Source organism: Anarrhichthys ocellatus, unplaced genomic scaffold (genome assembly GCF_004355925.1).
Source record: "Anarrhichthys ocellatus isolate YVR2014 unplaced genomic scaffold, GSC_Weel_1.0 scaffold59, whole genome shotgun sequence".
In the NCBI taxonomy this organism is placed as follows: domain Eukaryota; kingdom Metazoa; phylum Chordata; class Actinopteri; order Perciformes; family Anarhichadidae; genus Anarrhichthys; species Anarrhichthys ocellatus.
The window spans coordinates 2078255-2099267 of record NW_022280089.1 but is presented as its reverse complement, the minus strand read 5'-3'; the positions used below and the strand labels follow the sequence as shown (position 1 = coordinate 2099267).

The following is a 21013-nucleotide window of genomic DNA, read 5'->3' as shown; positions in this document are numbered from 1 at the left end:
CAGTGCCTCGAGCAAATGCTTCTTCAAGCGATGTCTGACCCTTCGGCTTCACTGTTTCACTCACGCCAACGTTACTGACTGACGGCCTCGAATCCGACGGCCGTTATCACACTCTTGGTATTCCAACTCATGTTTTCTGCTGAGATGACGGAGTAAGTTGCTCGTGTTACCACCAGCGGCAACAACAGTGGCTCGACAAACTTTGCAATATATAGTCTTTTGGTCTACGTCGGATTTTTTAAAACCAAAACACTTCCAAACAGCAGACCCAGTTCCTCGGTGCATCTCCGGTCTGTCTTTGTTCATCCTGCATCGCTCTGTTCTGTTCTTTAATGTAACGTTAATGTAACGTTACTGTAACGCTACAGTAATGTTACAGTAACGCTACAGTAACGTTAATGTAATGTTACATTAACGCTACAGTAGTGTAGCGATGGAGCCTCTCCCAGCTGTTAACAGACTGTTGTGCTAGCGGGCTAGCTAGCGAGTTGTACCCAGCATGCCGTTCGGCGGTGTAATTTTATAAATGTACAATTATTAGTGTTACAAATTGTTTATGTGTCACAAACTGTTGTGTCGTGGTGTTTTGCCCTGTTAAAGAGCGTTAGATGTGAGTTATTAATTGTTGTGTTATAAAGTTATAACCGGGGTCCCTCTCAATACACTCAACACAACTAGCTCCGACTGTAGCGCTCTTTGCGGTGAACAATATATTTTGCTGCCTGTTGAAGAGTGACAGCAGTTGTTTCGGCTATGCACCGGTATGACAGTGTATGAAAAATGAATGTGGGAAATTAAAACCGGTGTATACCGGATGAACCGGTATACCGCCCAGCACTAGAGAGAGGATTATTCAAATACTGGACATGCAAACATTACTCGTACCTGAGAGTTTAGCTGTGTACTGTCAAATTTGAAGAAGGCCCTCTTATGGTCCACAAGGCAAATACTTCAAATGATTATAGTTTGTACATTTTGAATTCAAACAGGTCAGGAACAGTTTGAATATTAAAGTGTTCCCACATTCAAATGAATGAATGAATGTGTCAGCTCCCCCTGCCAATGCATCTCAAAATGCATTAGCATTGTCTCACTCGCTAAGAGCACGCTAGCTCATCCTAGACATGAATGTTTGAACCGAAATTCATGACAATCCAGCAGAAAGTGGTTTGACTCACAAATAAGTCTCTAAACGTTTCACTCTGAAGAGACTGAGGGGGATCTTCCTGGTTTCATTACTAAAGCTGTGTGAAAACAATTACACAGTTTAAAAAACCCTGCATTGCTGAACCAATAAGAAGTCTTTAGGACGGCCCTTTATATTGTGCTTGTAAACACAGCCTTAGCAGAAACACATGCACAGACGTGTTGTTGCTACAGCTGCACTGCTAGCGTGCTAACAGACACGGGTCACTCTGGTGCTGCTGTTCAAAGATTAAAGAAATAACCCCGGAGCTCTCCACACGCCAGTCAACGACTCCAGAACGTGACTCGCGGTTTTTATTCCTCCAGAATCTATGGCTCCATCCTGGCTCACTCCCCCAGAGCCACATCCTAGATGACGTTGACCAATAACAGAGCGTTATCCCCATGTGGCACCACTGTACGTCCCCACTGATGTCATTTAAATGTTGTGTTGTGATTGGTCTCTCTGAATCCAGGACTTGCTGCCATTTTAACAACAACTCCAGACTCTGTCTGGTTGAAGTGGTGGACTGTAAGATCAACATTGTGATGCCTAGAGTAACGCCACTAGTATGGCTCAAAAAGAGCATTGAGGATTAATACCTAATAAGGTAGAGTGTTCATTTCTTTCTTGCATCACTGTCAGGGAGCCTATTTCTTCCACTCCCCGTATGTAATGCACTTGAGGTAATGGTTAACTTTGTCTGTGTTTATCACTGTGTTTATCACTCATCAGGAAAATGGAGGAAGGCAGTGTGAACCGGAAGGGTTTTCCTCACTAAAAGTCTTCAGAGGACCTAAAGTGATAAACCTAATGAAATGGTTTATGATTCTCCCTTTTGTTGCCCATTTGAAAGTTTTGCTGGTCCATTCTACCCAGTCAGACTGCCAACCATCCTCAAGTACAACAATCTTACCAAATGATACGTTGCAAATATATGTTTACAAAACAACGGACCTTAAGGTGGATCTCAAAATACCTCCACAAACAACAAAGAAGAATCATGCTGCGCTGCCGTAAAATCCTTCAGATCTCAGTCAGCCACTCTGATGCCTGTATGATGGAAACATCACAATAAACAATGCAAGCAAAAGGTAATTCAACTTGTAGCCACGTTCATCACAATAGTCTCTTTTTACATCCTGCCTCTTTGCTCGATCACTGCAGTGAGCTGAACTGACTCGGGTAACTAACTACAAATCTGTGGCAACTGGCAACATGGGGCAACGCAGCAGTCGTTGCGATGCAGCAATGATGAGATAGATGACTGAAAGAGATACGCTCCCCGGAAGATTTCCAAGCTTATATATTACAACAATTTATTACTCTCAAGTGTCCGACTCTTAATCCCGCCTGCGTAGACTACATATATATACAGTATATATATATATATATTTATATATAATAGTCGACTTGCTGCTTGAGAAGCAGCCACTGCTGCTTTTTAAGTGGAATAACACATTTAATACTGAAGAGTTCGCATCTGTCATTCCTTTGGGCCGTGACAGTTAAGTTAATCATTTTTTACACATTAAGATGCCATCATATGCAATTCATTCACACGTCATTACATTTTTTAAACTGTTGTTTTTGTCATGAACACTTTCACATAGAAGGTGAATATTATGCAATGAAAGGCGTGGATCTTCTGAGCTTTCACACCTCAAATAAAGGCATCAACCAATGAAGTTGTAAGGAATAGACTTATTCAATGCATACACTTGTACTGCACAACGACATGCAGGCTCCAAACCGAGAAACAAACTTTATTGCTCCTTTCAACCTTGACAAAGAGAGTACGTACCAGATCATCTGGTCTCACCTTTCACAATAAGAACCCTGTAGACGCATGCGTAACTGTTTAGAGGGAACACAACATTCACACTGAAAGGAAACTCATCACAATATCTTACAGTAGCTTCGACTACACAACAGTTTACCTCAGACGGCCACGCTGCTCGGGGTCCGTGGGATCCTGGTAGTTGGTCCTCTGCCTGCGCCAATCAATTGGAACCTTTTATTAAAAAGTGTTGCAACTGCCTAAAATTTGCATCACCACCGGTAAAAGTGGTTTTTATTTGAAATAATCACGCCTCCGGTTTGTTAAGATCCTGCAATCAGACCAAAACTGCTGCCAGAAATATCACATGTCATCAGAAAAGAAAATGACCAACTCTGTGATTTTGACTGACCTTGCAGCAGTTTTAACTGTGTGTTTAATCAACCAGCAGCATAGATGAGCAATCCAAGAATGAATGTTTGTGACGATGCCAATGATTAATACTGAAGCAATAATGTGCTGAAGGAAGCTCAGCTCAGATATCATTTAAAATAAATCCATGTCAGTAAAAGGGGGGCTGATTTTAAAATGTTTGGTATAACACAGACATTCAAAAGACATTTTGATTACTTTGTTTATACATCTTAATCATTTTGCATTGTGAGTAGGGTGGGCATATAAGCCGCTCTGTTTTCAGCCATTGCTATAAGCTCTTCTGAAACTCATTTATTCGTTTCCAGTTTGAGCAGTTTGGTGCACTTTTGTTAGTTTTTTCCTAATTTATCTAAATAAACTCTCAGACTGAGATCAAGAAGACAAAGAAAAGGTTAACCTGATTGTCATTTGTCATTCCCTCCATCTGTGTTTTGTTTTTTTTGGAAGGTGGTTCAGATGCCCTCAGTCTGAAACAAAGTCGTCCTCATTTATTCCCTGAGCCAACGCTCAGCTAAAGAGATGGGCGACAAGCCAGGAGAGTTAAAGCAATCTTTTTAATGTATCTCACACTGCACGTCCTTCACACAGTGTTATGATATAATTCACTTTAGCTCCGCTACTTCATACTGTACAGTATACAGGACGTCATCTTATTACAAGGATTCAAGGATCATTTATCGTCATTATGCATTACAGGGATGCACAAAGAAATGCATCTGTAACCCTACAGAGCTAAAAACAAACAGACACTCACTAATGCAAGATGGAAAGCAACAGATTGACATGGTCTATTGATTAAATATAGAATTTAAAATGTTGATGAGCTGGTCATACTGGGCAATATGGATGCACATCTCTCAGTAAATAATAACCAGCAAATAGAAGAGGCGGTTTGAATGGCCTGATGCAGCTGATAAAAGGAATAAAATCATTGTTATCTATAATGTACAGGTGCTATGCAGCCATAGCTATAGACTTATGTTGACATTGTTTAGCCAGAGGCTCATTGTACGATGTTATGAGCACTAGCTACCCGACAGCAGAGCCACAGCTCAGTGTTATATTTGATTATTTTCTACAATTTCTAATTCAATGTTAATATTCACGTATCAGAAATATTCCTCTTAATAAATGTGTGCACCTCATTCTGCAGCAGATAGGTCTAGTTGCTCTTAGACTGACGGAGCAAAGTGGTTTAAAGGAGGAGGATTGTAGGGAGCACTGGGGTGTCAGGTGTGACTGTGTGGCAACGTTAATGGTTTTCAGGGCTCAGGGGTCAGGACCGACTCACTACGCTACTGAGTCTCTCTCCGTCTACATGTACATGTGTTCCGTAGGAGGAATAGAACATGTGCATGTGTTGATATGAGTAAAGTCATTCCTGGCCTGCCTGTACCTCCGTAGAAGCAGCTACATGAAGCCTGCAGGTGATCATTTTTGTGATTTGTGGTGTTAACTGTGTAAAAGAGACTTTTGCTCCATGACTTTAGCCTTTAAGGCACTGGAAACATAAGTACCTCGTCAAGATGGCACCAGGCCTACAGAGTAACGCTGCTTTAGCAGGTAGCCTTGTAAACGTACGGTTTTCAGGTATCACCAGTCTAAAGTCCTTTCAGCTGAATACTAAGGAGTCAGGCTCAGTGATTACTCTCCCCTCAAACTGCTTTTACTAATGACGTGTCCATTAACCATCTCCCACCCACCGCTGTCATAATGTGTCGAGCATGTCCCGGTGACAATACCACCGTAGTGCTTCAAGATGCCGCAAGCAGATTAATCCTCCCACATGTTACACAGAGACAAGTATGTTGACACAGAGATGTTTCTCTAATGATTGCATGGATTGGGTTAATTAATGGCCCCATCAGCATAGCTGAGGCTTAATATATCATTGTGATTATGGGGAGACATTAGGCAGCTCAAGTGGCTCTTTTTCCATCAGGTCATGACAGCGCTTGTTTATCCGATTTATTCAACACAGAGATGGGAAACATGAATACGTACTCGTAGCATGGGGGGCACGCATATTAATCTCTGCTGTAAACATTCATCTGCTTTCCATGTGGCAATATTTGCCTTCAGAAGATCATGTAAGAAGTGCATTTGAGTCAGAACTGTTGCCTATGAACTATGCAATACTTCACAGTCAGGGTCATGTGGCCTTTTTAGACATCATTCTTGCAAAGTGCTGGTTGTTGCTGAATGTGATTCCATGTGAGTAGCTGCTACATAAAACCTGCTGTATCATGAAGAGAACATGTAGTCATTCTCTTGAGGTGCGTTACAGTAAGATTTAGTGTACTTCTATTTTTACTGAGTTCTTCCTTTTAAAGACAACAGGAGACTCTGCATCAACATAATAAAAGAGGTTTGTTTGCTGTTATTTAGGATTTATAGTGCACTGGTTGGTAACCTTTCTCAAATTATGAAGCTTGATTCAAGGATTTTATGGCTGCATGAATCACTTGTACATCTTTCATGTCGACGGAGATGGATTCATAAACATCGTTCAGCTCAGATGTTCATTAGAGATATGAAACGTTTTAATTCCTGTGTATTCCAGACCCAGTCTGGAATATTCTAAGCATTACTGGAGACCACTTAATACATCGCCTTCTCATTCAATTCATTGTAGCATACAGTTAAAAGTCGCACCTTCCACATTTATGAAATATTTAGAGTCGAGCATTTGCAGTGGTGTAACCCCATCCATTACTGTCGGTTTACCCTGAAACGATGTGTAAAATCTGGCAAAACTGCAGCATGGCAACATTTAACACACATTATCATTAATGTTATTATAAAATAATCAAATATAACACACATTTAACACACTAGCAACAAAGCAACTCATATAAAATGAGGTAAATCCTTTCACAGACCATTCTACCCTATATTCAAATCTGTATTCTTTACATCCTGGGTCAAATGAAATCATAAAACATTCAATAAACAACATTATATATCATCCCTTCACATTTCATTCTCCAATGCAATAAAGCTTCAGGACTTCACATCCAAAAGCCAAAACTGTCTGATGTGCTTTGGCAGGTCATTGGAATGGAAACAGGCTGTGAGACATCTGACATGTTGCTGACATCAAGCACCAAAGTTTGGGCTTGAGTTACGGGCAGAACCCTTGCTGTGTTGTCCGTCCCTGGATCTCAGTCCTGGTCCTTATGACCCAGAGTGACCCATGACACAATCCTAATAACAACACACAAATATTTCAATATCGAATTTACACTGACTAACATTTAGATGTTTTTATTAGTCATTTGCTCTGTTTTATTGTTGCCTTCATTAATATCAGTGATTGCTCTTATTCACAGAATGTAATGTGAAGGCCTTTATCTGTCTGTCGGTCATCCATCCATCTCTCTATCCATCCATCCATGTATCCATCTATATCACATTTTGTTGGTGTCAGTTAAAGCACTAAAATATACACAGTTAATGCATCTAAATCCTTGCGTATGATAAATGATTGAGAGACTGGAGATATGACTTCACAGTCAGACATTAAAGCTGTGAAGTCATGTGTCACCATCTGGAGCTTGAATTCTCACAATTTGATCTCAACTGTATTTTTTTACAAATGATGCCCGTTTTTCAATGGTGCACCACATATACATGTAAATGCCGCTCACTTGAAGCCTGTTTGACAGCATGTTTCTATGAGAGCGTGCTTTATGCATCATCAAATGATGCCATGTGGTCAGTGGGTGTTAAAGGATGGAGTGACACTTTCGGCAACTATCAGGTGCAGAGAAGTGGCACATGACTAGTTGTTGACGAGCTCTGTAAGTCTTGGTACAGGCAAAAGACAGCAGAACAAAATCATCCAGGACAGGTGGGATGCAAAGTCTCCTTTTTCTGAGCTCCTAAAACACACAGAATGCCAGATTTAAAAAAGCATTTATGTCTTTGTTTAAGAGTAATCTGATCATTTAGACCCCAAATACAGACACATTGACCTTTTGTTTTATCTTCTGAAATGATCAAAAGAGTTATAATTTCCATCACCCTCTTTGTATTTTGTCAACCGAGCTCACAGCTGATTACATGGGAAACATTTATTTTGGTCTAGTGTTCAAATAGCCCACTTTGATGAACATCTTCAGTTCAAGTGCACGTGAGTCATTAGCGGGTGATGTTGAACGAGATGAGGGTTGTACTCCTGGAAGCACAGCTACCGATGACACAGCATTAAACCCTAACCCAATAGATCCAGAGTGTAAACAAAGTCTACTGGCAGCATGTAATGGTGGAGCAGCACGTGTCATGTATTTTTAATGATCCACACATTCCTGTCAGGAGGAGAGCACAGAGCTGTTTACTTACGGTTACAGTTTCACCTCCCAATCTTACATCTCCCCTTCCCTTCCTCCTTTCATGCTTTTGAGAGGATTAACAATTTTATTTTGGATTAAATTTTGTTTGCCATCTGTGCAGAAGCGATAAGGGGAGAAAATATGCTATGTAAAATATGTATCCCTTCGTTTTTCTTCTTGCTGCTCTCTAGAGGAATTTAGCTGCTGAGGCATATCGTGTTTATAACAATAAGAGCCTACGTCAAACCAGTATTCTTTTTAACAAAGCTCTTAAAATATATATATTAATATTTAAAATATATATTCAAGAGGATCATTCCAATCAGACTTCTAGGGATGTGACAGCGATCGATTTAAAGGACCAGTGTGTATGATTAGGAGGATTTATTGGAAGAAGTGGAATATATTATTCATAACTATGTTTTCATTACTGTACAATCATCTCGATGAATATTCACTTTAGCTTAGAATGAGTTTCATATCTACATATGGAGCAGGTTCTCTGCACTGAGTCCACCATGTTGCACCGCCATGTTTGTACAGAAGCTCAGAACGGACAAACCAAAAGCTGTCTGAGCCTTGTGTTTGTGCTTGAAGGCAGCTGTTACTCTCCAACACAAGTGGTTTTCAGTTGGTTGCAATCTGCGATCACACCGCTCACCGCTCACTACATCCTACACATATGGCCGTAGATATAGAAAGTGCAGGTTGCACTGGGGCTGTAGAGAGAACGGATCTGCCAATCAAACGATAGCAGCGGGTCTGACCCGTAACGGGTTGGCTGCTTCATACATCTGTGTTTAAAGAACTGACATTGAATAGCATTGTTTTATTTTTCATTTTATATTAAATAGTCAGTAGCCATCTATAACAAAACTATATGTGTATTGTGCATAAACTATAAAAACTATAGATAAACTCTTAAAAACTATCAACTAAACTATTAATTTAAATGAATATTTTCTTATTTTCTTTGGTATTCTTTGTTGTTAGATATGTGTTGATGATTGCTTGGTAATATGTATGTTGATGTTGTCCAATGTCAAGTCTCATGTGTATTTATTATCATGTGATTAGAGGATAGGACATCCGGTAGCTAGTTTAGCTGCAAAATCTGACGCAACTTAAGCTAAGCACATGGTGTGCTTAATGGTGTGAATGTGTGTGTGCTTTATTCTAGTAACTAGCATGCACTGGGGCCCGTTGACACTACCTTACGCCACTGCTTTATATAGTGTATAGTGTAAAGTATAGTGATGATTAAGCCTGCATGTAGAAGTGAATGAGTGTCTGCACATGTTTTGAGACTTTGCTATTGTAGAATGCTGTGTAAAAGTCAACACAAGAGGCACTGAAGCTGCTTCTACTCTAATTCCTCCTATTTCCTCCTCAATTGATGACTAAAGAGCAGCAACTTCAATCTCATATCTTGTGACATCTTTCATTGAGCTCAAAGTGGCAACACTCCCACTCACATAACATGACTCATGCGGTGCAAACACTGCCAGGAAACCGCCAGCTGTGTCACTGACCCTCTTAAATTAACCACAAACCACTGAGGGCTGAACATAGCCTCGGCCTTGAAGACAGATAAGTAAGCAGGAGGGTTACTGGATCCTTTAAAAGCAACATGATCAGGATTTTGTGTTAGATATTGTTCACTAATTAATTCCTACTTTCTATTGCACTTTAGCCTGCATGTGTCAGAAGTCCAACTATCTCAGCGGTTACAATGATGCATGATAACTTCAGGACAAAGTTTCTCCCCTTTTCTAGAAATTATTTTTGAAAATATGATGCATTTTTAAAAGGAATGATGAAAATGATGGTGTCATACTTATTTTGTACTGTTGCCATGGTGAAAGAAAAGTATCCAAAGCAAACATGAGGAAAGTGGAGAATAGGTTGGGAGCATGTCGATTGTACTCATCTAGATATAATATTGAATATCAATGAAATGTGAGAATGAAAATGCACATGTACAAGTGACACAATGTAAAGAATTATCCACATGCCTTAATCTTATCTTCACAACTGTGAAACCTGACAGAGATATTCTTAAAACGTACTATTTTCAGAGAGCCTTTTAGTTTCCTTCTTTTATTTCTTTTTGTTTTCTATTCTTGCCGTTGTAGTTTTTCTTTAGTAAATAGTTATATCAGTTTTCTTTAAACGTGACGTATGAATTATGTCTGTGTTCATTTAGCTGTGAAGCACTTTGTAACTTGGATTTTACAAAGTGCTCTATAATAAAGTTTATTATTATCATTACATATAAACTTAAATTATAGTAGTTTCTCTCTTGAAGCTGCTGTGAGAGACCAATTATTAAATTGTTTCGTTACCAAAAATACATTTGAATGATTATTTATCTTCTGTCTCAGACATTTGTCGCCCCAAACTTTACATCCATTCTCAACATTTACATAATAAAGACAATCCTTATCCCTCTTTTTTCTGGAAATAGGGAAAGCTTGAGTTCTTTTGGACATTAAGACCCACAGTAGACCAAAGAGGTCGCGTGCTGGACCTACTCCAGGAAAGGTTTCAAGCTTCCGTTTTTACACTTGAGTGAGCATCCATGCACTTTAAGCACATGTCCTTGTAAGTGTGCACGTCATCTTAAAGAGTGACACCAAACAGTGTTTCTCTGTGGAACCTGTAACCACACCCAACAGTGACGTCACTACAGCAAGGTGAGACGTAAAACCACTGGAGGTGAGCAAAAAGAAGACTTTTAGGTGATGTTAACCCACTCTTTCAATTCTTATATCCTGATATGATCAGGCAAACCAGAGGTAAGTTCATTGAAAAGGAATGTTACAAGGAAAGCAGAGTTCAGCTCCTGCTGCTGCATAAGTTATTTATAAAGGTTTAACAGTGGGAAATACATTTGCAGCTCACAGAAATGAATTAGCTGTAGCCATTAGAAATGAAAACCCTACTTTGAATCCACTTTGTCATAGTAAATTGATCCTTCGCCATCTCACATGCACTGTGATCCATTATTTTTAAAAACCTTATTGATTACACACACACCATTCTTTTGTTCTTTCTCTAACATAGCAGCACACATGCCCTCAGGATGCCACTGACCCTACTGCCGCCACTGAAGTGGAAGTGACTGATGCTGTAACAAAAGCTGTGACAGCGTTAATGGAGCCGAGAGTCTCTCAGCTGCAAAGTCTTCTGCTCCCGTTACATTGCCGCCATTTTAAACAGTTTCTTCTCAAATGCCCTTCTGTAGGTCAGAAAATTAGGCCACAGAAAGTTCAATGAACCCAGACGATGAACAGGCATTTGGCAGCCAATAAGCACAGGTTGTACAAAGTATGAATTTCTTCTTCCTTTGGCAGACTCGCTCGTAAGTGAGACTTGTTGTTTTTCCTGCAGCTTTTGCGGTGCTTTCTCAGCAGATGTGTTGCTCTGTGGAAGCAGTGAAAGATCAGTGACCCAGGACCTGTATCAAAGCAGCATTTTGTGATGCTGAAGCCAATCTGTTGTGATTGCAACAGTGCTCGGCGGTGCAGTCTTCTGCTCATTGTCTCAATCACTCCTGAATGTCACAAGTGTGGGCAGATTAACAACAGAAACCCGGAGACCGCTCCAGAGCTGCGTTTGCATATGTACAACAGGTTGTTACCAAGCTTTTTCAAACATTTTCAGTATTCCAAGCAAGCTGTTAAGATAATTGCTCATAGCTCACATGCTATTAATATTTCCATTTTGATGTTGTATATCATTATTTATTATAATCCCCTCCTTTTTATAATGGAATTGGGAACTGCAACTATGGTACCAATGTTGTGTCATGACCGTTATGACTTCTTTGCAAAATGCATACAATTTGGTTTTGAAGTAAACGAGAAAGTGGTGTGTCTCCCCCACTTATTGGAAAGGGATTTAAAAAATGATTATTACATTATTATGTTTTTTCAATTATAACCAGCCAACTAATATCTACTTATTGCACCTGTTCCATGCAGAGTATCCTCACTCAGAGTAAAGGCCTTTACAGATTGGGGAAGTGACAAATATATAAGATGGAAATACGTAATACTCGACTGCATCTTATATGTCGAGGAACACTTCAAAACGGAAGGAGTGGATCTGCTCTGCACTGCCATCGTCAAGGTTTAAACGAGGAGTAAAGTTTATTATTTCCATTTTATTCTACAATGTGATTGGCTGATGCTTTCATTTGCGGTGCAAAAGCTCAGAAAAATCCAACCTTGCAAAATCAGAAATTGTTTTTTTAATATATTTTTTAATATTCACGTTCTGTGTGAATTAATTGTACAAAAAAGCAACATGGTTCTTGTGTGTAAAGGCCTTAAGCCTGTACAGATTGAGCTGATCCATATTCTCTATTATACAGATTGAGCTGATCCATATTCTCTATTATGTCTAACAGTGCAGTTTCAGCCTCTGTGGTTGAAGGTGTGCTGATCATTGGGATGATCGTCCACCTCAGCTAGACAGAAAAAAAAAATCATTCCAAAATGTGCAATGAATAATACAGAAGATACCAAGGATTGTGTATTGCATTCTGATTTGCAGATGAGCCAACAGTGGCAGGCATGATGAAGAATGGAGATGAATCATGGCTGAGGTGGGGGTCTAGTGGAGTGGAGCAGGGCCAACAACCTGGTGCTAAACATCGCTAAGACATTATAACCGTATGATTAACAAGAGCCACCAGAGGCTCCACTTCTTGCTGCAGCTTGAACAGTTTGGTGTGACTGGGGAGGCGATGCTGACGCCATCGACGGAGAGTTGAGAGTTTCAGGTGTTGGACATTTCACCTAAGGAATAGCACACATTCTGAGGCTGTTTGATACCTGAACTCCGACGCACAGGCGCTTGTGGTTGTAGAGCGAGCATCTCCGAGCACTTTACAGAGTAGGTGGTTGTCGGCAGAAAGCAACAAGTACTTGAAAACGAATATGGCAGCAAAAAGCACTAAAGGACTTTATCATATTGTTTGTCTGTCACAAACGTGGAATTTCATTTTGTACTTGGTTTGATTGTCAAGTAGGAATACTGAATGTACATTTTATATATCTGTGTATTCAGTATTTCATCTTAAAATAACCACTGAGGTAAAATGCTTATTTTAAGTGCTGTTTTTTCTTTTTCTCTCTTCACAGGTGTGCACAGGGGGACGTGGTCACACACACAGCATGGCTAAACCGATCAAGTATCCTGTATGCCGGAGAAGACAAATGGTCGGTGGATCCCCGAGTGAGTCTGGTGACCCTTAATCAAGAGGAGTTTACCATCAAGATTGAAAACGTGGACATGACAGATGAGGGGCAGTATGTGTGCGCAGTTCAGACAAGCAGTCGACCTAGAACCACCTCAGTGCACATCCTCGTCCAAGGTAACACATATACAGTACTGCTGCAGCTACTGCTGCTGCTATTCACTACTAAATGATAATCACATTGATTATTGAGTGTAACTGAGTGTTTCTCTATAAAAAAAAATGTATTTTTAAAGATACCAGATACCAGAAGATGTTAAGATCCTTCAGCTAAAATGATGTGTGGAGTTGTGATAAATGTCCTCACAAAGATGCAAGGCACAGTGAGGTGAACACGTAGGATCATGGTTCCGAGAAATGATCTTCTAAAGAAGAGAGGAAGGTCATTTTAGCCAAGTTTGGATTTCTCTGGCTCTGAATTGTCTCTACAAACAGAAATGTAAGAAGAAAGACACATGTTAGTTGAACTAACACCACCTGTGTGTTCAAATGTTCAAAACACGTTGGTGTTAATTGACTTCAGTTGTCTTTTATTTATAACTTCTGGACTCATTAAAATGCTTTTTATTGACTTGTGGATGTAGAAAGGATGAAAAACACTTGTTCTCGTGTTTATAATAGTGCCCACCTAAACTGCTCTATATCTTTTGAAGAAACTGATAACGCTGTTATATTTCATAGCTCCTTACAAACACAATCAGAGCTTGTAAATACAACTGTTGACAGGAACATGCATTTCACATATTACGTTGCACTGTGCATGATTCACCACATATGTGAAATTAAGAAAACTCATCTGAGTTGTCATCGTGACATAATGCAAAAAAAAAAAAAAAAAAAGCAATCTGTGCCTCATTTAAATATAAATTAAAAAACTCCTAGTCTGTTTGACATTCATGAAATGTATGGGCCAGTATCACAACAGTCCCATAGACTGTGTATAAATAGATGCTGGGTACAAAGGACCAGACATTAGTTTAAATGGTGGATGAAACAGATCCATCGATCGATTGTTGTGTTTTCTTAGAAGGCTGTGCCGTCGGTGTATGAATGTGCGGGGCTGTGAATTGGTTTAGGTTCCTGATGGGCAGGTGGCACTTTGCATGTTAGCATGTTAGCCTCTGCCATTGTTATGCCCCTGAAAAATGGGGATTAATAATCACAAGCGTGATGTGGCGCTGTTTCCTCAGCAAGAACTTTACTGCAATGAATTCATACAAAACACAACAATTGACATAGGAAGAGATCCACAGGAGAGTAGAGAGTGCACTTTATTTAAGTTGAAACAGTATTCAAGGTATTACCGACGATATTTCTCACTGTCTCTCATTATACTATCAAGCACAAAAAGAACTAACTAATCTCAGTACTTTTACATAAAACTCTTCAGCACTCACTTAAAATGCATAAAATGTATTATACAGAAAATAAATAAAATATTGCTACTAAATATTACTATCTGTGTACTTGTGAATTCACAAAATGACAGCTACACTTGACACAGCTACAACTACACTGTCAACACGCGGGAACTCACGTACACACACTTCAGTGCTCTTGGCAAAACTCAACTGTAAAGTACCCAACATGTAAGAACAACGTTCTCCTGAAACATCTGACATGTTAGCAGATTCATACCGACATGTTGACTAAAATATGGTGGTTTCCTCTAGCTATGTGGGTGATCAAGACCACTACGTAGATCAAAGTTTAACACTTATATCCTAAATGACACAATAAAGATTAAAGTAAACAATGTAAGAGAAACCCCCATTTTAGTTTTTAGCTACTTAGCAACATGTGATGAATTTGAACTCTTTCATAACTTTATGGTTTAAGTAAATCTACATTACAGTATGTTATTTGTGAATGATCTTTTTAACCACAGATCACAGATTTTAACATAACAGAATTCAACATTTTCTTTAACGTGTAAAAGTGCACATTTTCCAACTTGTCACACCATCAGTGTATAAATATGTGTGAATGGGTGGATGACGACATGTAGTGGTAAAGTGCTTCGAGTGGTCGGAAGCCTAAAAAGGCGCTTTACAAATGCAAGTCAATTTACCATGTTAGAGGTGAAATTCTTGGACCGGCGCAAGATGGACGAAAGCGAAAGCATTTGCCAAGAATGTTTCCATTAATCACGCACGCGCATGTTTTCATTAATCACAATTTGCTTGAACCAATTGAACCATCACAGGGCCACGGACAACGGATTTGAATGAAGCAGTAATCACTGTTAAGCACTGACATGACCCTCATCCCACATCAGAGCTTTTCGGTGCTATGTAGTTCTGTTGCAAAGCAGGGGGTCTGGAGACTCTGCCCAAGGAGAGCAGTTGGCACTGAGGGCTCAACACACGAGTGGGGTTACCCATTATCTCCGCTTCTCATTCCATTACTGATAGTATTTGAACTACCTGCTCTGTCTGTCATTTTCAATTGGATGGAAAACAGGACTCACTGAACACACTGCCAAGAGCCATTCCTAATTCTACTGCAGTTTCTAATGTGTTTCTATGTTTATTTCTTCAAGATTTGCCAATACCATTTTTTCCCCCGATACCAATTCAGATACATAATAAATTAGCTTGAATGCATCATAATATTACTCAATGCAATCTTCCCTACAGCTGTAAGCCAAGCAGGACTGTACTGACCACCTACTGCTAACAGCTAAATGCTAACGTTAGCTCTGCTCCTGCCCATTTCAACACAGATCTGTTGTTCACAATGTAGCATGATCAGGAAAGGTGTGTAGAACTAGTTTGCACATGTGCAGTAGCGATCGGGCAGGATGTATGGATCTGGTAGTGAGTGACTTGTGTACTTGTTCTTGTGTAACGTAAATGAGCTGATAAATGATAAAGGGATGCATAGACTCACATACTCGCTGATATCTGATCCAGCATTGTAGGCTGTATCTGAGGCATCTCTGATATTGGTATCAGTAGCAGAACAACTCTATTTAAGTCATGCACACACATATATACATACATATGAAATGTAGCCGGGAGGTGAGCTCACAAAGGCAGGAGTGAGCGGATGTACATCCCTGCAGGCTTTGTGTGTCTTGCCGTAGAGCATGTTGACTGGTGTGGACACAGGGGTCACTAGTTCAAAGTGAGGCCTCTTTAACAGCTCATTCAGGATGGTGACTTACATTATGTTACGGCTAAGTACAGCCTACTCTTTTCTTTCTTCTTCTGAAAACTTACTTACAGAGCCCTGAAAAATATATGTATTTTTTTCCATCTTTAAACTTATCAGAAAATTTAACCCGGAAACTGGGGAACCGAAGTCTATCACAATTACCGCACTCAGGCATACTTGTAATGATTACTAGTACTTGTGCACTGGAACCCAAAAGCACGACACAGAGACAATGTTACAAGTATAGTTTGATTTACTTGTGTTCAGGCCGGGTTGAAACCGATAGATCAGTCAATCAGGCAAACAAATCCAAAAAGGGGCAGGCAGAGAATGCAAGGTCAAAAACAGGCAGGGTCAGAACAGGCAGATCAGATATTGGAATGAGGATAACACTGGAGCGCTTGGCAATAACACACAAGACAATCTGGCAGGGATCAAGTGCACGTCAACAGGCCTAAATAGTGAGGGACTAATGAGGGAACGGGCTGCTGTGAGATGGGCCTGGAAGACCAGGTGAAGGGATATTTGTGATGCCAGGGTGTGAGTGGCAGGACCTGAAACAGCAGCAGAGTTTGAAAAACAGGCAGACAGGATGAAAACAATCTACAATGAAGAGGAAATTGTGACAATACTAAAGCCTCTGCTGATTATAAATGGAAGTCTATGAATTCCCATCAGTCTCAATGATCCGCCTCAGCATGTGGTCGGACATTGTTTGTGTGACATTAATCAATCAACTTGCGTTCTATCCAATACAACAACACCTTTGTAAAAGTCTTCGTAGGGTTATTTTCATGTACACCTGAGAAGTTGAGAATAAGGAAATGTTAATGCTACTGGTCATTTATCACATGGCATTTAATTCACAAGAACAAAACAGTCAAGGTTATTTGTATTTTTTTGTAATGTAGGCCCATATGCAATATGATTTAATTGTGTTCAAACTAACTAGATCCCTGTACATATGTGTGCGTTGCCGTTTAAAGCCATGAGCTCACTGTGCTGTCAGCACTCTATGCAAAGTCATTATGTTGCTGTAACAGAATGTAAATTACACAGCACCTCTAATAACATGACCAGTGAAACCGGCTTCATAAGCACAGTGGTGTCACGTTTTGTGAAAGAGATAAGCACCTGTTTGTGGTTCTAAAGAGAGCTCATTATATGGAACTGGCTCTCCTCCCCTCCTTTGGCATATTTGATCAGAGGGTCTTGATGGCTCTCCAGCATGAGGTCCCTGGAACCATGCCCCATCACACCGGCTGTGTCTGATTCAGATGGCTTCATCGATTATTTACAACATGTAAGATCTCAGTAGAGAGTTGATCCACAGTAGTTTAGAGAACCTTCAGCTGGAGTGTTTAAAGTCTGATCACAGATTAGTCCTAGACCCTAGCTTTTAGGCAAGGGAACAATAAACATTCTAGGACCTCATTATCTCCACTGGGAGCATCATTCGATCGGCCATGTGTGTATGTGTGTGTGTGTGTGCATGAAAGAGTGAGTGAGTGTGCACCTCTCTGTCTGTCCACAGTTAATCACACATACTGCATACTATTTGACAAATTAAATAGAAGACACAAAATAGGGACACCATATAAAAGGCATCTATGAAATAGAGATAAGAATAAATTAATAAATTCAATGTAATACAGGCAAGTTTTAGCTGCTGGTGTCCATAGTGCAACTACAGTGGACTTGGTCTCAAGCTTTGCAGAAGCATTATGAACCACTTGTAAATGACCCAGTGATGTTTTCGCAAAAAACAGTCAAGACAGATTTTAAAATGTATAGAAGGGATGAAATAAAAGCATGACTAATTATCACATTACACGTATGGTTTTAAAAATAAAAGCAGTTTTCAAATCGTTCTTCCCAACTCGTCACATACGGATGCTTGGTCAGGACCCCTTGGCGTCACATTTTAACGTACGGGTTCCCCTTTGATTTGATTAGATTTTTATTTTGGGTAAATAAAACTGACTTTTTTAAACATGTGAGTTTGATAGGCATAAACATGTGGTTAACGTTACGTTAGTACTTGTTTCGGAAATGATCATGGTTTGAGTTAAAAGAAGATGAGTTTGTAACTTAAGTTAAGGACGGAAATAAGTTCACTATGGTACGTACAGTGCGTGACATATGTTAAGTATGGTGCATTATGTAACTAAAAATAAGTCAACTTTGAGTTTTGCACGGGACACGCTGGTCTCCTTGGTGGAGGTCTGTTTGTTTGGCCCAGTCATCCACCCCATCCTCCTTCCTATATGCGGCTTTGTCCCATTTAATACTATGTCACCTGACATCCTCCTTACACCTATCATACATACTATGGCCACTAGAGGCAGCCCTGCATGTCTAAACTGACTCGAGGGGTACGTGGAGAGCATCATAGGACCACTGAACAAGCTGCCTCTGACGAGCTGTGAATGAGAACTGGTCGAAAAAAACACCTGGATGCTTGTAACAATTCACCTTATTATATAAACCTAAAAAGGGGAAAGTGCATATGCTAAAATGAAAGGACACGGGCGGATCTGAATCGCCGGAAAAAACCTGCTTTCTGAGTCCACCAAACATCGCTTCCCCCTGTCTGCGTGCACCATCTCCTCTCGCGTCACCATTTATACAAGCCAGGTAAAATAATAACAATAACAATAACTGACCCTATTCATATCCTGTGTAATCATTACAGGCAACTGATAAGATTCATATGTACAGCATTTTAAATATGTGAAGAAAAAAATAATAACCAATAGGTTCCCCATTCACAATTGGCATACACAAAGGCAGACTTCATTACATGCTGCCAAATCACACTGTTCTTATTAGAAGAACAACCCATTCTGTTGTTCTCAGTCACACTTTTATTTTCTCTTGTTTTCTGTTTCCCGGCCTAGAATTTGACACAAACCCTGAGAATCTTTATAATAACTTTGTCTTACCTTCAAACATTTTGGAAATTAGAAACACTTTGGGTGCAGAATAAGATAAGTAGCTGAAGAGAGGTAGCAAGGGTGGATCTGAACATTTTCTGGCCTTTTTTGTGGTGGTGCAAAAACCAGCAAGCAGCGCTCTGGCACTTTGGTATGTTGTGCACAGCTGCTTTATACTGTGGCTGTATACTGTAGCTGTATACTGTAGCTGTATACTGTATACTGTATACTGTAGCTGTATACTGTGGCTGTATACTGTATACTGTAGCTGTATACTGTGGCTGTATACTGTATACTGTAGCTGTATACTGTAGCTGTATAATGTATACTGTATACTGTAGCTGTATACTGTAGCTGTATACTGTAGCTGTATACTGTATATCGACGGCTTCATTAAAATAAAAAGTGACATGACTGTCATCATGGTTTGGTTTTGAAGAGCCAGCCTTTGTTGAGGGTGACACAACACAAACAATAGATTTGCTGTGTCCCTTTTGAAGATTCTGCATTGGATGCACTGTGAACTAATAAGAGAGATGTTTGTCCAGTGCATTGCTAAATCCTCCTTTAATCCCAGCTACAGGATTCTCAGTCATGTACAGCAGGGTACCACTGTGCTGTTTGGATAAAAGTGTGGTATGTTTTGGGATTTTAAATTATCTTTGCCTGTCTGTGTATAGTTCACAGTGCACAGCTGCTATATACTGTATTAAAAGCTTCTCCTTTAGTTCACTGTGTCCACTGTGTTTACCTCGATTAAACACTGACTGCTACAGAATAAACCCACATTACTTTACAGACCTCAGACTATAACTCAGACTACTAAATCTGATACGCCCACAGTCTGTGCTTTAGCATTTTTGTGCCATATTTTCAAATGACATCAAAAAGCAGCACTTTTTGGAAATGCACAACAGCACATGCATTGGGGTATTGGGTAGATTACCCGACCATAACTATGTGAAGAGGGTCAAAGCTCTTTTTCTTCTCATATGTATTATCGGCTTTCAGTGCCAGAGAAAGCACATTACTTGTTTGGTTGAACGCACAGAGACGCTTTATGACAGAAGTCCGAGGCTTCCTGCTGCCCTGAGTAAACATCTTCCCACTATGAAGCTTAAACTTTAGGTGAAAAACAAAATTTCAATATAGTCTTAGCTTACTGTTGCCTTGGTGACAGCCGAAGCAGGATTAAAGTGGGTTCATTGAGGCAGACCCTTCATACAGTAAAGGTCAGAATATCATGTGTGGGGCTACTGTATATGTTGTTGTGGCTGCTGCCACTCTCTAGCAAACAACACAGGGAATGAAAGTATTTGCCACCTGACTGAAGCCCATCTTCCACTTCTCCAGTCTTGTAGCAGGTGGTGTAGAAAGAAAACCCTAATAGTCTATTACAAGTTTCCTTTTTTCTTTTTTGTAGAAGCCCACACAGAAGGCTATATATGATAGAGTATGGTCTTCAAATAGGTCTTGCCAACAGAATGTTCTTGTGGCAGAACATGAGGATAATGATGTCGGTCGGTTGGTTTGAAGCAGATATATCTTCCAACAGAACAGGTTGCCATGTTGCCCATTCGGTCTACCGGTCTGCTCCAGACTGAAATGGATCGAATACAATATTCACATGAAATTTGGTACCGAACCAGAAAAATAAAGGTTGGTTACTTTAGCCCTCCCCTGATGTGTAGCATGTGGAACCAAGTCAACCTTCACTTATTTTACCTTACTTTTAAGGAACTTCCGTACTGTACACACCAGTCACGTGACAAATGATTTATTTTACTTAACAAATGTTCCTATTTTAGCCCAAACCACAATCTTTTCATAAGCCTAACCAAATGGTATTGAGGCTTAAACGTTCCTGCATAGTTTTGTTGCATAAATAAACCGAAAATATTAAATAAACCTACCCTT

The 21013-nt window shown here is 39.9% G+C and overlaps 1 protein-coding gene across 2 annotated transcripts in view; it reads left to right on the top strand.

Moving 5' to 3' along the window:
- The window catches only part of ntm (neurotrimin), a 135972-nt gene that overhangs the window by 76617 nt on the left and 38342 nt on the right, over positions 1–21013 (top strand). For both annotated transcript variants that reach the window (XM_031871617.1, XM_031871616.1), the window contains exon 2: positions 12886–13118. In XM_031871617.1, the coding sequence (XP_031727477.1) occupies positions 12886–13118 (233 nt within the window). The remainder of the gene's footprint in view (positions 1–12885; positions 13119–21013) is intronic.